The 12,992-nt window shown below is 60.0% G+C and overlaps 3 protein-coding genes across 3 annotated transcripts; 2 read left to right on the forward strand and 1 right to left on the reverse strand.

The window, feature by feature from the left end:
- Positions 1–440: 440 nt before the first annotated feature.
- Positions 441–3,925, forward strand: GGTG_05200 (metacaspase-1). Its single transcript, XM_009222999.1, has 7 exons — positions 441–1,013; positions 1,178–1,283; positions 1,399–1,495; positions 1,572–1,955; positions 2,018–2,456; positions 2,981–3,150; positions 3,303–3,925. The coding sequence occupies exons 1-7, from the start codon at positions 928–930 to the stop codon at positions 3,326–3,328; spliced, it is 1,308 nt and encodes a 435-aa protein (XP_009221263.1). The 5' UTR covers positions 441–927; the 3' UTR covers positions 3,329–3,925.
- Positions 3,763–9,837, reverse strand: GGTG_05201 (tropomyosin-1 alpha chain). The gene is made up of 2 exons (XM_009223000.1): positions 5,016–9,837; positions 3,763–4,927 (listed from the first exon to the last, which is right to left on the reverse strand). Exon 1 carries the CDS (start codon positions 9,612–9,614, stop codon positions 5,277–5,279), a length of 4,338 nt encoding a protein of 1,445 aa, XP_009221264.1. The 5' UTR covers positions 9,615–9,837; the 3' UTR covers positions 3,763–4,927; positions 5,016–5,276.
- A 535-nt stretch (positions 9,838–10,372) lies between these two features.
- On the forward strand, positions 10,373–12,852 carry GGTG_05202 (DNA repair protein rhp54; the record flags this gene model as incomplete). The annotated part of the gene is made up of 2 exons (XM_009223001.1): positions 10,373–10,392; positions 10,440–12,852. 2 exons carry the CDS (start codon positions 10,373–10,375, stop codon positions 12,850–12,852), a joined length of 2,433 nt encoding a protein of 810 aa, XP_009221265.1.
- Positions 12,853–12,992: the final 140 nt, after the last annotated feature.

Consider the following 12,992-nt stretch of genomic DNA (forward strand, 5'->3'; position numbering starts at 1 on the left):
AGAGAGAGAGGGAGGTCTCCAGCTCCAGCCTCCGCCTCGCGATGCTGTCCTGACCGCCTCGATCCCAAGCACCGTCATCTGTGGCCTGCCGTTACGGCATCGATTCCAAGCCCCAGTCGCCGGCGGCACCGGCTGCTGAGAGCGGTTGAGGTTCTGTTGTCTTGGTTGCATCAGCCCTTTTTGGCTGGGCCTTGCTGGGTCGCTGGGTTGGGTGGGAGAGTGGGTAGCGTCCAAGGCCCGTCGTCTGCGCCGCACGCGGTCTGATCCCCAGTCCTCAATTCCCAATCGCCGAGGAGGGTGGGCCGCAGGTGGAGCAGGCGACCCCATTTGGTCGGCCTTGGTTGGCCGTCGCTGCCAGACCCAGCGGGCGGCACCAGCACCATGGAGGAGCAGCCGACGCACCTTGTCAGCAAAGCAAAAAAGCGGGCATGGGGCACCAGACTGGGACTTGACGAGACTCCAAACCCGCGTCGCCGTGCTCCATCGCTTGTCGTCCCAGAGGAAAAGAAGAAAAACAAAATAAGCTACACGCCTACACACACGCCCCTGCCACCACCGCCTTCCCGCCCCAAACACCAAATATTACATTCGGCAGCGTCAATCCAGGCCTCCTCTGCGTGGCTTCCGCCCGTCGCCTTGCTTGCATATAAAGCCCCCGGAGCTCCCCAGCCTCTGTCGATCACTCGGGTTGGGCCCTACCTACCCCACCTTCGCGCCTCCTCAACCCCATTGCCTCTTCTCCCGCCTGTGCCCAAGCTTTCTGTCTCCATCCTCGAGAGCTCCAGCTCCAGAGACTTGCCTGCCTCCCTACCCGGCGAGACGATCTTGATCTTTCCCGACACCGCCAGCTAGCCCGACAGCCCGCCCACCTCATCGACTCACGGTCCTCGACTTACAGTTCTCGACGTCGTGTCGGCTCGCCCGGCCATGTCTACATACTCGGGTCAGGGCTACCACGGAGGCTATACGGCCCCACCTCCGGGCCAGTACTCACCGCAGAACTATCACTTTCCGTATGTAGACCTGTCTACTTGCCTGTGCTGATGCCGGTTCCCGCTGCCGTCAGTGTGTGTGTGTGTGTGTGGCGGCAGCGGGAGCACTGCCATGACGCACCCCGTTTCACCGCAAACCTTGGGCCCTGAAGTGGCTGACCAACGTTGTTTTCTCCAAACGGCAGTACACAACAATCCTACAACGGCTACCCGTCACACGGCCAGCCTTCCGCGAGCTTTGCCTACCAGCAACAACAGCCCACATCCCAGACATACAGCGGCTACCCTCAGGTACGACTTCCGCCGGCCGAACACGCGCAGGGCAGCTCCTGGGGCGGCAACGTGCCAGCCAAAGCGGGGATCAACTCCAAACAGGGAAGCTAATCGAGTCGTGCCTGATTTGCAGTCGCCACAGCAGTATGGATACAACCAGCAGCAGCAACAGCCGCAGCAGCCGCAACAGCCGCAGCAGCCGCAGCAGCCGTCGCATTATGGAAGGCCTGGTAAGTCCCTCACTCGACTTCCGCCTGAGAGCACCAACCCGAGGACGAGCGGAGCTAAGACTACGAGGAAACCTAGACATGCCGAACGCCGGCCCCAACGCCTACAGCATGAACCACAACGGCGGCCCGGTACCCCCGCCCTCGGCGCCTCTGCCGTTCCCCGACGCGCCACAATCCTATCAGTACCAGTACTCGCAGTGCACCGGTAAGAGGAAAGCACTGCTGATCGGTATAAACTACTTTAGCCAGCGCGGCCAGCTGCGCGGCTGTATCAATGATGTCCGCAACATGTCGGCATATCTGGTCGAGCACTACGGCTACAAGCGCGAGGACATGGTCATCCTGACCGACGACCAGCAGAATCCCATGAGCCAGCCCACCAAGCAGAACATCCTGCGCGCCATGCACTGGCTCGTCAAGGACGCCAAGCCAAACGATTCCCTCTTTTTCCACTACTCTGGTGCGTTCTGCCCCGCCCTCCGCAAGAGGCCCCCCCAGCCGCTGACAAGCTCCCCTCTACAGGTCATGGTGGCCAGACGAAAGACCTCGACGGAGACGAGCCCGACGGATACGACGAGGTCATATACCCTGTCGATTTTAGGCAGGTCGGCCACATCACGGACGATGAAATGCACAGAATCATGGTGATGCCGCTGCAGGCTGGCGTGCGGCTCACGGCCATATTCGACTCGTGCCACTCGGGCACCGCCCTTGACCTACCCTACATCTACTCGACCCAAGGCATGCTCAAGGAGCCCAACCTGGCCAGGGAGGCTGGTCAGGGCCTGTTGGGCGTGCTGACGTCGTACGGCCGTGGTGATATGAATGGTGTTGCCAGCAACATCGTGGGATTCTTCAAGAAGGCCACCAACGGCGAGGATGCCCACAACCGCTCTTTGGCCACAAAGACTTCTCCTGCCGATGTCATTATGATCTCGGGGAGCAAGGACGACCAGACATCGTTCGTATACCCGCATTTCCCCTCTTATCCCTACTTCACCCTTACCTGCCCTGTTTGAGACGGTGTACCCCTCACCTCTTTTGCTTTTCTGCTTTTCTTGTAGCGCAACGGTTGCGCAGATATTTCTTTCCTTTGTCTGATCTGGGCCCTGGTGTTTTGGGCACGCATTTGCATTGCATGGAGTTGGTCGTGATTTGAAGACGTCGACTGGCAACAGACGTGTTACGAGGCAACAGAAAAAAGGGGGTGGGATTTGTCATGTATACAGGGACGGGGGTCGGGCACATTTGGTGGCAGTACTGGCTGCTGCACGTGTGCCCGTCCCTTATTTTTTTTGAGCGCTCCAGACCAAAATCCAGCCCGTTTTGCGGCTGGGATTTTGTGTCTGGGGCGACGGGTCACGTTGGATGGGTTGCGTGGAGGGGACTATTTTGCCGTCTCTTTTTCTCGTTTTTATTCCTGGCACACCCCTTACCATGACCACACGCACACGGCTGATGCTAACCACGCCTGCTTTCGAACAGGGCCGACGCAAACATTGCATCGCAGTACACGGGAGCAATGTCGTGGGCCTTCATCACGGCGCTCAAGAAGAACCCCCAACAGAGCTATGTACAACTACTCAACAACATCCGCGACGAGTTGGCGACGCGCTACACCCAGAAACCACAGCTCTCGTGTAGCCACCCCCTGAGTAAGACCGTCCGCGGCCCCTGTTCCCTTAGAAGCTCCTATTCTGTGGTGCCTTGCGGGCGAAGCCTTCTTGTGGCGGCGACGGTCGGGGACACCACTAAACGAAATAGGGTATGACTGGACTAACCATTGCCTCTTGACTCTGGCATGCAGACACCAACCTCCTCTTCATCCTGTAATTACCCGACTACGACTGCGACATTTATAGCGTGTAATAATATGGGCCGCCGACGCACGGCAGCTGCGAGGTGTGCATGAGCGATACCATAATGGGTCTTGGAAAAGCGAAAACCCGGAGCACAGAGCATTCCCCGGACTGACAGCACCACGAGGGGCTATTTTCTTTCTTTGTTGCAAGTGGCGGCTTTGCCCGCTACTCGTTGGTTCACCCTGCTCTTGGAGAGCGAAGGACGACGAGACAGATCGAGTTGGAGTTATGCATCGGACGGTCTCTGGGGATTGGTGTATGTCGACGCTTCTATACCCAGCCTCGCGCGAGAGAAGGGACCGAATCCTGGATTTGGATTGGATTTTGATTGGATAACATGTCCCCATTTGTTTCATTTTCCGTTGAACAGGCATTTCTTATGACCGTCACGAAGGCATGGCCAAGTGAGTTTCTGACAAGTGGCATTCAGGGGCTCGCAAGGCACTGAGGAGGCAGTCGAAATGCTTGGCTATAAAAGCGACCAATATACATATCATGAATTCTTGAGAACAGCCCCAATGCAAGAGACCGAGAAACTACCCTGACCGAAATAGACGCCAAAAACGCCACGCCATGACCGTCCCATTTTGAGTTCTTCCTACACCCGCCTCGGCTCCCAAACACCTTTCCCCTCGACGATGTCTGATGAGAGGGGATAAAAAAAAAGAAGAAGCCAACAGCTGTGATGCCAACAGGGTTGTATATCCAGGTCTCGTGAGCATTGCTCTGTCCAACATTTGTCCACACAAAAATAACAGAACAAAAAACGCCCCTTTTCCCTCCGCAGCAACAAAGTTCGGCCGTTGATGTGATTACCGATTAATAAAAAAGATATAAAAAAAAGACGGCAAGAGGTGTCGGGGCGTTAGACCAATTAGGCCCCATCGACGCCTCTTGAGAAGAGGTAGGTATCAGAAAGTCGGGTTCAGCCCACAGCGCAGGGGGGGTTGATGGGCTGGATGGATAGATGGTGGAAGACGTGGAAGCAGCACGGGCTTTGCGACGCAGCGGAGGGTATCGAGAAAAAAAAGAGCCATAAAACACAAAGAAGCGCACGACGAGCAGCATCAAAAGTTGTGAAAAAGAAGTAGCTCAAGCCCCGAGGTCGATGCTGAGCGTCGTCGTATCGCCGGCCACAGGCCACCCGGTGGCGCAGATGCCGCCCCCGCCCCCGCCCCCGCCCCCGGCGCCGTCGGCGGCGCTGTCGTCGTTGTCGCCGCCGCCCTCGCCAGAGGCAGCAGCAGCGGCGGCGGCGGCTGCGGCCTCGTTGGCGACGAAGCGGGCGCGGACCTCGGCGCGCCACTCGTCGCGCATGTGGCGCAGGCGTCGGGCGCGCTCCACCTTCTCGAGAGCGTCCTTGAGCTGCCTGCGCGTCTCGAGGTGCGTCCGCCACGCCTCGGCCGCGCGCCGGGCCCGCACCATGAACCGGACCGCGTGGAGCGCGTGCTTGAGCTTGCGGCGAGGTGTCTCGGCCACGGCCTGCGCCTTTTCCTTCATGCGCCGGCTCGGCATCTCGGTCTGGCCGATGGACTGGAGGATGTTCTCGAGCACCCGGAGGTCTTGCTTGTTGCTGCGAGGGGGGGAGGGAGGTGGGACGTTAGCTTTTTGTTTCCCCCTTGTAAGGCGTTGCTAGGAAACAGGAGTGAGCGCAAACTTACTATGCCTTGGCCTTTTCCAGCTTCGCCTGCAGGTACTGCTTGCCCAACACTGCGTCGGTCCGGAACTGCACCTCGCGCTCGTACCGGGCCTGCATCCACTCGATTTGCTTAGCGAGACCGCGGATCTCGCGCTTGTGCCGCTCACGCTGCCTCTCGGCCTTCTCCATGATGGCGTTGACGTCGACCCCACTGTCCTCGGACTGCTGTTCTTCCCCTTGCTGCGGCTGCTGTGCCTCCGCCTCGACTTCAACCGCCTCAGCTTCAACCTCGACCACCGGCGGTGCCTCTGGCTGGGGTGCCACGGGGGACACGGCCGCCTGCTAGCCGCGCAAGCTCGGCCTCCCTGGCCGCCAGCAGGAGCGCGTGGGCCACGATGGCCGACTCGGCCTCGTCCCTGGCCTTTGTCAGCTCGGCGTTGCCGACCTCGAGCTGGCCGAGCTCGCGCCGCATCTTCTCAGCCTCGGAGCGGTAGGCGGCGCGCTCGCCGCGCACGCGCTGAAGCTTCATGCGCAGCGACTCCTGCGCCTTGCTAAGCTCGTCGACGAGCGTCTTCTGCTCGCGCACGTCGCGCTCGAAGGCGGCAGCCTCCAGCTGTGCCTTGCGAAGCAGCGCGTGCAGGTCGCGGCGCTCCTCGGTCGTCACCTCGGTCGCCGCCGTGCTGGCCGTGTTGGTGTTGTCCTGCATCTGCTGCTCGAGCGCGGCCGCATACTGGTCACGCTCGCGCCGGTACCGCTCGAGTTTGGTCTTGTACTTGGCGAGCGTCGTCTGCGCCGCCGCCGCCGCCTCCTCGGCCGCCGCTCGCGCGTCCTCGAGCTGCTGCTCCAGAGCCGCGGACCGGTCCTCCAGCTCGTCGATGCGTGCCTGCAGCTCCTCGCGGACCGTCGATGACTTGCGCTCAGCCTCGCGTAGGGCCTTCTTGAGGTCCTGACCGACTTGGTGGGCAAGCCCCAGCTGGTTGCGCAGCTGGGTAGCCTCCATCTTGCTGCGTCCTGCCGCCGGGGTGCTGGCCTCGACTGTCGCTGGCGACATCAGAAGGCGGGACATCTCGGCGTCGTGCATCATGCGTTCAAGGTCTGAGATCTGGCGCTTGAGGTCGCGCACTGTGCTCTTGTGCGCTGCCTCACGCTCGGCAAAGTCACGCTCCTTCTGGCGGGCGCTGGTGAGGTCCTTTCGTAGTATCGACAAGTCGCTGTTGCCCTCGATGTTGTGGCCGTCGCCGAGGATGGCCAGTTGCGCCTCGTAGTCGTCGACGCGGCGCTCCAGCTCGCGGATCTTGCGTCGCGCTGCCGTGAGCGCCTGGTTATCGCCCGACTGGCGGAGCTTGGCCTGGAGCTGCAGCATCTCGTGCGTCAGCCGCTCCTCCTCGGTCACCGCCTTGTCCATCTCCTCGTCGAATCGCCGCTCGACCTCGAGCCGGTGCTCGGCCAGTTGCCTATTCTCCTCCTTCAGCCGGCGCACCTCGTTGTCGAGCTTCGTCTTGGCCACACGCAGGTTTATGCGTTCCTGGTCGAGTTCGAACGTGTGATCGCCCCTCTGCTTGGAAAGGAGCAAAAGCTCTTCCTCGATTTCGGCCCGCTCGGCCGCCAGGACCATGTTGTCCTCCTTGAGACGTCGTAGCTCGCTTTCGAGCTTCGCCTTGGCCGCAACGATGTCCCCTCTCTGTTGCTCAAGCTGCACCGTCTGCTCGCCCTGTTGCCTCGCCATGCTCAGTTCGGCCTCGACCTCGCGGAGGCGCGCCGCAAGCGTCTTGTTTTCCTCCTTGAGGCGGCGCACTTCACCGTCCAGCTTTGTCTTGGCGGTGCGGAGGGTGATGCGCTCCTGGTCAAGCCGGAAGGTGTCGTCGTTATCGTTCTGGTTGGCTTGCTCCAGCTGCGCCTCAACCTCGGTGAAACGGACCGCCAGGGACTTGTTCTCCTCCCTGAGGCGGCGCACCTCGTTGTCAAGCTTGGTCTTGGTGGTGCGGAGCTCAATGCGCTCCTGGTCCATCTTGGCCGTGTCGGCACCCTGCAGCTTTGCCAGCCGCACCTCTCCCTCCAGCTCGTCTCTCTCGGCCTTGGCCTCGGCGAGGGAGGCACGCAGAGAGTACATGTCGATGTCAAGGCTGGCCAGCTGGTCCTGCAGAGCCTGCTTCTCCTTGGTCGCCCTGGTGAACTTGGCCGTCGACTCTGCCAGCTGTGCCTTGAGTCTCTCCAGGTGCTCGGCGTTGTGCTTGGCCACCTCATGCGAGACCGACGTCTGCTTGCGGGTCGAGTCGGCCACGGCGGCCTGCAGTGTCTTGAGTTGCTGCTTGAGGTCGTCGCACTCTCTCCTGGCCTGCTCCACCTCCTCAGCCGCCCTCTCCGACTCCTCGTCCAGTGTCGTCTGCAGCACCTCGATTTCGTCCTCGAGACCCTCGACCTTGTCAACCTCGGTCTGGTGGTCGAGGCGGGCCTGGCGCAGCTCGTCGCGGACTGTCGACAGCTCCCTGCGCAGGTCCTCCAGCATTCCCTGCCTGGCCTCGAGATCCTGTTGCAGATCATCGATCTGCCGCTCGAGCACGGCTGCCTCCTTCGTGTGGCGCTGGGCCTCGCTGTCCATGGCCTGCTGAAGCTTGAACTCCTTGCTCGACAGCGCTCCCTCAACATCGCGCAGCTTCTCGATGGTGCGCTGCAGGCCCTCGGCCCGCTCTCTTGCCTGGTCGCGCTCGGCCTCGAGGTTGTGCATTTCTGTCTCCCACTTCTCGCTGTCGTTGTCGTACATGTTGTCCTTCTCGCGCATCTCAGCCTGGAGATCCGAAATCTCGTCCTTGAGGCGCTCAATTTCGTCCTTGAGCTGGTCTCGGCTGTTGCGCTCGCTCTGTATTGTGCGCTGCCGCTCCTCCTCCGCCTCCTCGAGCCTGGCACGCAGCTCCGCAACTTCACCCTTGAAGCGGGAAGCTTCGCCCTTGGACTGGTTCTGGACGCTGCGCTCGATCTGCAGGGCGTGCTGCCTCTCCTGCTCCACGGCAGCCTCGAGTGTCGAGACCTCCCGCTGCAGTCTGGCAACATCCCGCTGAAGGGACGCCGACTCGTTTGTGAGGGCATCGTGCCTCGTCTGCAAAAGGCTCTTCTGATCACTGGTCGCCCTGAGATCAGCCTGGAGCTCCTGGGCCTCGGCCGCCAGCGACCGACGTTCGCGGTCGATGGCTTCACGCTCTTGACGTGACTCCTTCAACTTGAGCTTCATGTCGTCAACCTCGTGGCCCTTGGCGTCGAATCGTTTCTCCAGCGCCGCGTACTTGGTGTGGGCGTCCTCCACCTCGTCTTGGAGACGAGCCAACTTCTCCTCCACTTGCCTCGAGAGGCCCTTGGTGACGACCGACTTGTTGGCCATCTCCTCCTGAAGCTCTTCGAGGTCTCCTTCGGCACGGTCCTTGGCGTCGACGGCATCCTGGAGCTTGTCCTTGAGTTCCTCCACCTGGTTTTCGAGCTTCCTGACATCAGCCTCCAGGTCCTCGATGGCGTCGTTGGCCTCTTGAAGCTTGCTGCTTGCCCGGGCCTTCTCCTCAAGCTCCACTATGCGTCGCTGGGAGTCCTTGGCCTTGTCCTCGGCCGTCTGGACACGCAGGTTCAGGTCCTCGAGCTCGTCTTCGTGCTGGGATATGATGCGGTCCTTTTCGCGCACATCGGCCTCGAGGTCTCCGATTTCGTCCTGTAGCTTTTCGGCCTTGTCGTTTTCCCTTTGGCTCTGATCCAGTCGCTGCTGTAGATCCGCCACGTCAGCCTCCTTGGCTTCTAGTGCAAGTTTTAGTCGCTCGAGCTCGACGCGCTGGTCCTCGGTGGCGTGTCGTTTCCTGAACTTGTCCTGCATCTCGAGTATCTGCTGCCTGTAGTTTTCCAAGTCCTTCTCGGCCGATGTCAGATGCTTCTTGTAGCGCTGGAGGTCACGCTGCATTGTGACCTTGTCAACCTTGAGCTCTGTGTTCTCCTTGAGGGCAGCCTCGCTGAAGCCGGGGCCGGCCTTGCGCAAAGCCTCCTCGAGGAAGTGGATCTTGAGCTTGAGGCCAAAGTTCTCCTTTTCGATACGGTCTATGACGCCCTCCTGTTCACGCAGTGACAGCTGGTTCTTGTCGTGTAGAGGGCTCTTGCCCATGTTGCGACGCTTCATGACCATGGGTGTTGTGACGGTGCTGTCGCTGTCCACCTGGGGCACGGGGGTGCGACCGACGAAGGATGGCGTGCCGCGCGACGCGCCAAACACGCTATTGTCCACTGTTGGTATGGGGGACAGGTCCTCGTCGATGCGGGCGAGCAGCCCGGTGGGGGTTGAGGCGACATTCTCCTTGCCTCGCCTACGCGCGGCGCTTCTCCTCGTGGCCGACTTGAGGAGTGGTGTGAACTCGGGGCCAGCTATTCCCGCGGGGAGGTTGTGGCGTTCCGAGAAGGGGGCGCGTTTGTTGCCGCGCGGGGTGCGCAAGCTACTGGCCTTGCCGCCATTCCGGAGTTGCTGCAGAACATTGGCGTCTTTGGAGGGCGACTGGAACGACACCTCCTCTGACAGGTCGAGATCGTGCTGGCCGTTGAGGTAGGTCGCATCGCCCAGGTTGGTCCTCGGGGTGTCGAGGGCGCCGAGTCCCGCCATGGCGGGCAGCTCACAGCGCGGGCAGGTTAGAGCAAAGGCGCGTGCTGTATATGGTCGTAGCGGCACATGAGCAGCAAAAGATATGCCGGGTGACGAGGGAAAAGATGCTCGTAAGTTGTGAAGCAAGCAATAGATTCCGCTGCAGTAGTATTCTGCAGTCGTGCTGGAAGTAGTCTTGTCCAAAAAGAAATAGCGAGCGCGTCAATGGCGGCGCGCAGTTGCGACAAGTAAATGGCTGGGAGGTGGGCTGGCGCAGGGGGGAGGGACCAGGGAGGAGAGCTCCAGAGTGGGCGCGATCAAAAGTCGCGGTTTTGGCGTGTCGGTGGAGTCGAGAACTTGCGCTTTGTTTACACGGTTGCCCAAAAGGGAGTAGCGTCCCGGCAAGTGCAGGGAGGGGAAGGGGCGACCATGTGTTGGGCCGAGTCAGCTGACCTCGCGCGCGCTTTCTCTGTGGACCGACGCGCTCAGACACGCTCACTGTTCCGACTTCCGCCCCTCGCTTTGATTGATTTCGCCTCCAGGCAGACGCTCTCTGCTGCCAGCCCAGTCGAACTTTTTTTTCTCACAGCCTATTGTCGTTCGACTGCCCTCGCTGTCGTCTTGCCCAACTGTCACCTTCAGTCGCAATACGAGGAGCCAGCGAAAGCCAGACGAACAACCCAAAGGCGGGATTCCCGACACCCACTATTGTCATCGGGGCCCACTAATCGCGTACCTCGGAGATACGTAGTTAGTCTAGCTAGCGACTCATCGCCAACATGTATGTCCGCATTCCAAAGTCGGCCTCTTGATGTCACGTCAGATGGACTAATTCTAGTACCTTAGGAGCTCGCTGCTGTCAACGCCTGGTGCCAACAAGGAGAACGCGAACGCGCCTGGCCGCCGCTACCCCACGCCTCAGTCCCTCGACAAGCTCCACAAGCCGTTCAAATGTCCTGGCTCGGCCACGCGGCGACCAGAGGCCGACCGCCCTGCCCGGAAGCGCCGCAAGGTTGACTACAAGGGCGCTGACGGCAGCGAGGATGCTGACAAGCCCTACACCAACGCCGATCGGCTCGCTCTGGCGAACCGCGACGCCAACAAATTTCCCGTCTTCCAGGCCAAGGATAAGAGCACCGTCTTCCGCAAGGCCTTCATCATCCCCATGGTCAACAAAAACAGCGGCGCCTACAACCCCAACCGCCCCCCTCCCACCTTAGGCCTGAGGCAAGGCGCCGCCTTTGTCGCAAAGCCGCTGCACGACCCCAGCGGCGAGTTTGCCCTGGTTCTATACGACCCCACGATTGACGATAAACCAAAGGTGCGCGAGAAGCCGGCCGAAACACCGGCCGAGGCCGATACTGCCGGAGAGATGGATGCGCCGCTAGTTCACAAGAGCCTAGCCGAGATTCTTGGCATCAGGAAGAAGGTCGAGGGCGAGCATCCACGCGTGCCCGTCGTCATCGACCCAAGACTCACTAAAGTGCTCCGCCCACATCAGATCGAGGGTGTCAAGTTCATGTACCGATGCGTCACGGGCATGATTGATGAGAAGGCCAACGGTTGCATCATGGCAGACGAGATGGGTCTCGGCAAAACACTGCAGTGCATCACGCTGCTATGGACTTTGTTAAAGCAGTCTCCCGAGGCCGGAAAGTCGACGATTCAAAAGGCTATTGTTGCCTGCCCGTCGAGTCTGGTCCGAAACTGGGCGAACGAGCTTGTCAAGTGGCTCGGCGCCGACGCTATCACACCGTTTGCCATTGACGGCAAGGCGAGCAAGGAAGAGCTGACACGGCAGCTACGGCAGTGGGCTATCAGCAGCGGCCGTGCTGTCACAAGGCCCGTCATTATTGTCTCGTATGAGACGCTCCGCCTCAATGTCGAGGAGCTGAAGCACACCCAGATCGGTCTCATGCTCTGCGACGAGGGCCATCGTCTGAAGAACGGCGACAGCCAGACTTTTACTGCACTCAACAACCTGAACGTCACACGTCGTGTCATTCTTTCGGGAACCCCGATTCAGAACGACCTCTCCGAGTACTTCTCACTTATCAGCTTTGCCAACCCAGCCCTGCTTGGCACAAGGCTCGAGTTCAGGAAGAGATTTGAGATTGCCATCCTCCGAGGGCGAGACGCCGATGCCACCGAAAGTGAACGCGCCAAGGGTGATGAGCGTCTCAAGGAGCTCCTCGGGATTGTCAACAAGTTTATCATCCGGCGCACAAACGACATCCTGTCCAAGTATCTCCCTGTCAAGTACGAGCATGTCGTCTTCTGTAATCTGGCGCCATTCCAACTGGATCTATACAACTTGTTCATCAGGTCGCCCGAAATCCAGGCCCTTCTCCGCGGCAAGGGTAGCCAGCCCCTCAAAGCCATCAACATCTTGAAGAAGCTTTGCAATCACCCTGATCTACTCAACTTGTCTGAGGACCTGCCGGGTTGTGAGAATTGGTTCCCTGAAGACTACGTTCCCAAGGATTCGCGCGGCCGTGACCGGGACATCAAGCCGTGGTACAGTGGCAAGATGCAGGTGCTGGACAGGATGTTGGCACGGATTCGGGCAGACACAAACGACAAGATTGTGCTGATCAGCAACTACACGTCAACACTCGACATCTTTGAGAAGTTGTGCCGCAGTCGCGGATATGGAAATCTCCGGCTGGACGGCACCATGAACGTGACGAAGCGGCAGAAGCTCGTGGACAGGTTCAACGACCCCGAAGGCACCGAGTTTGTCTTTCTCCTCAGCTCCAAGGCGGGCGGCTGTGGTATCAACCTGATTGGGGCCAACCGTCTGGTGCTCTTCGACCCCGACTGGAACCCGGCAGCGGACCAGCAGGCACTGGCGCGTGTATGGCGTGACGGGCAGAAGAAGGACTGCTTCGTGTACCGGTTCATCACGACGGGCAGCATCGAGGAGAAGATCTTCCAACGCCAGAGCCACAAGCAGTCGCTGTCGTCGTGCGTGGTGGACTCGGCCGAGGACGTGGAGCGACACTTTTCGCTCGACAGCCTCAAGGAGCTCTTCCAGTACCGGGGCGACACGCGCAGCGACACGCACGACACGTTCAAGTGCAAGCGATGCAGGCCCGACGGCAAGCAGTACATCAAGGCGCCAGCCATGCTGTATGGCGACACGAGCACGTGGAATCATTTCACAAACGAGGGTCTCAAGCCGATCCAGGATCTGCTGCTAAGGCAAGAGTGCGGCGAGCCCGAGGTCAGCGCCGTGTTCCAGTACATCTCTCACTGATGAGGCGACGTGGAGGAGGACTGGTATATATGATGATGTTGTTGTTTTTATGTGTTGCTTCTCTATCATCTGCATCCTAGACGGTGTCTTTTGTCTTTATTGAGCGGACGCTTTGACGAACTATGCAGCATTACCAGGCG

This window comes from Gaeumannomyces tritici (assembly GCF_000145635.1).
Source record: "Gaeumannomyces tritici R3-111a-1 unplaced genomic scaffold supercont2.3, whole genome shotgun sequence".
NCBI lineage: Eukaryota > Fungi > Ascomycota > Sordariomycetes > Magnaporthales > Magnaporthaceae > Gaeumannomyces > Gaeumannomyces tritici.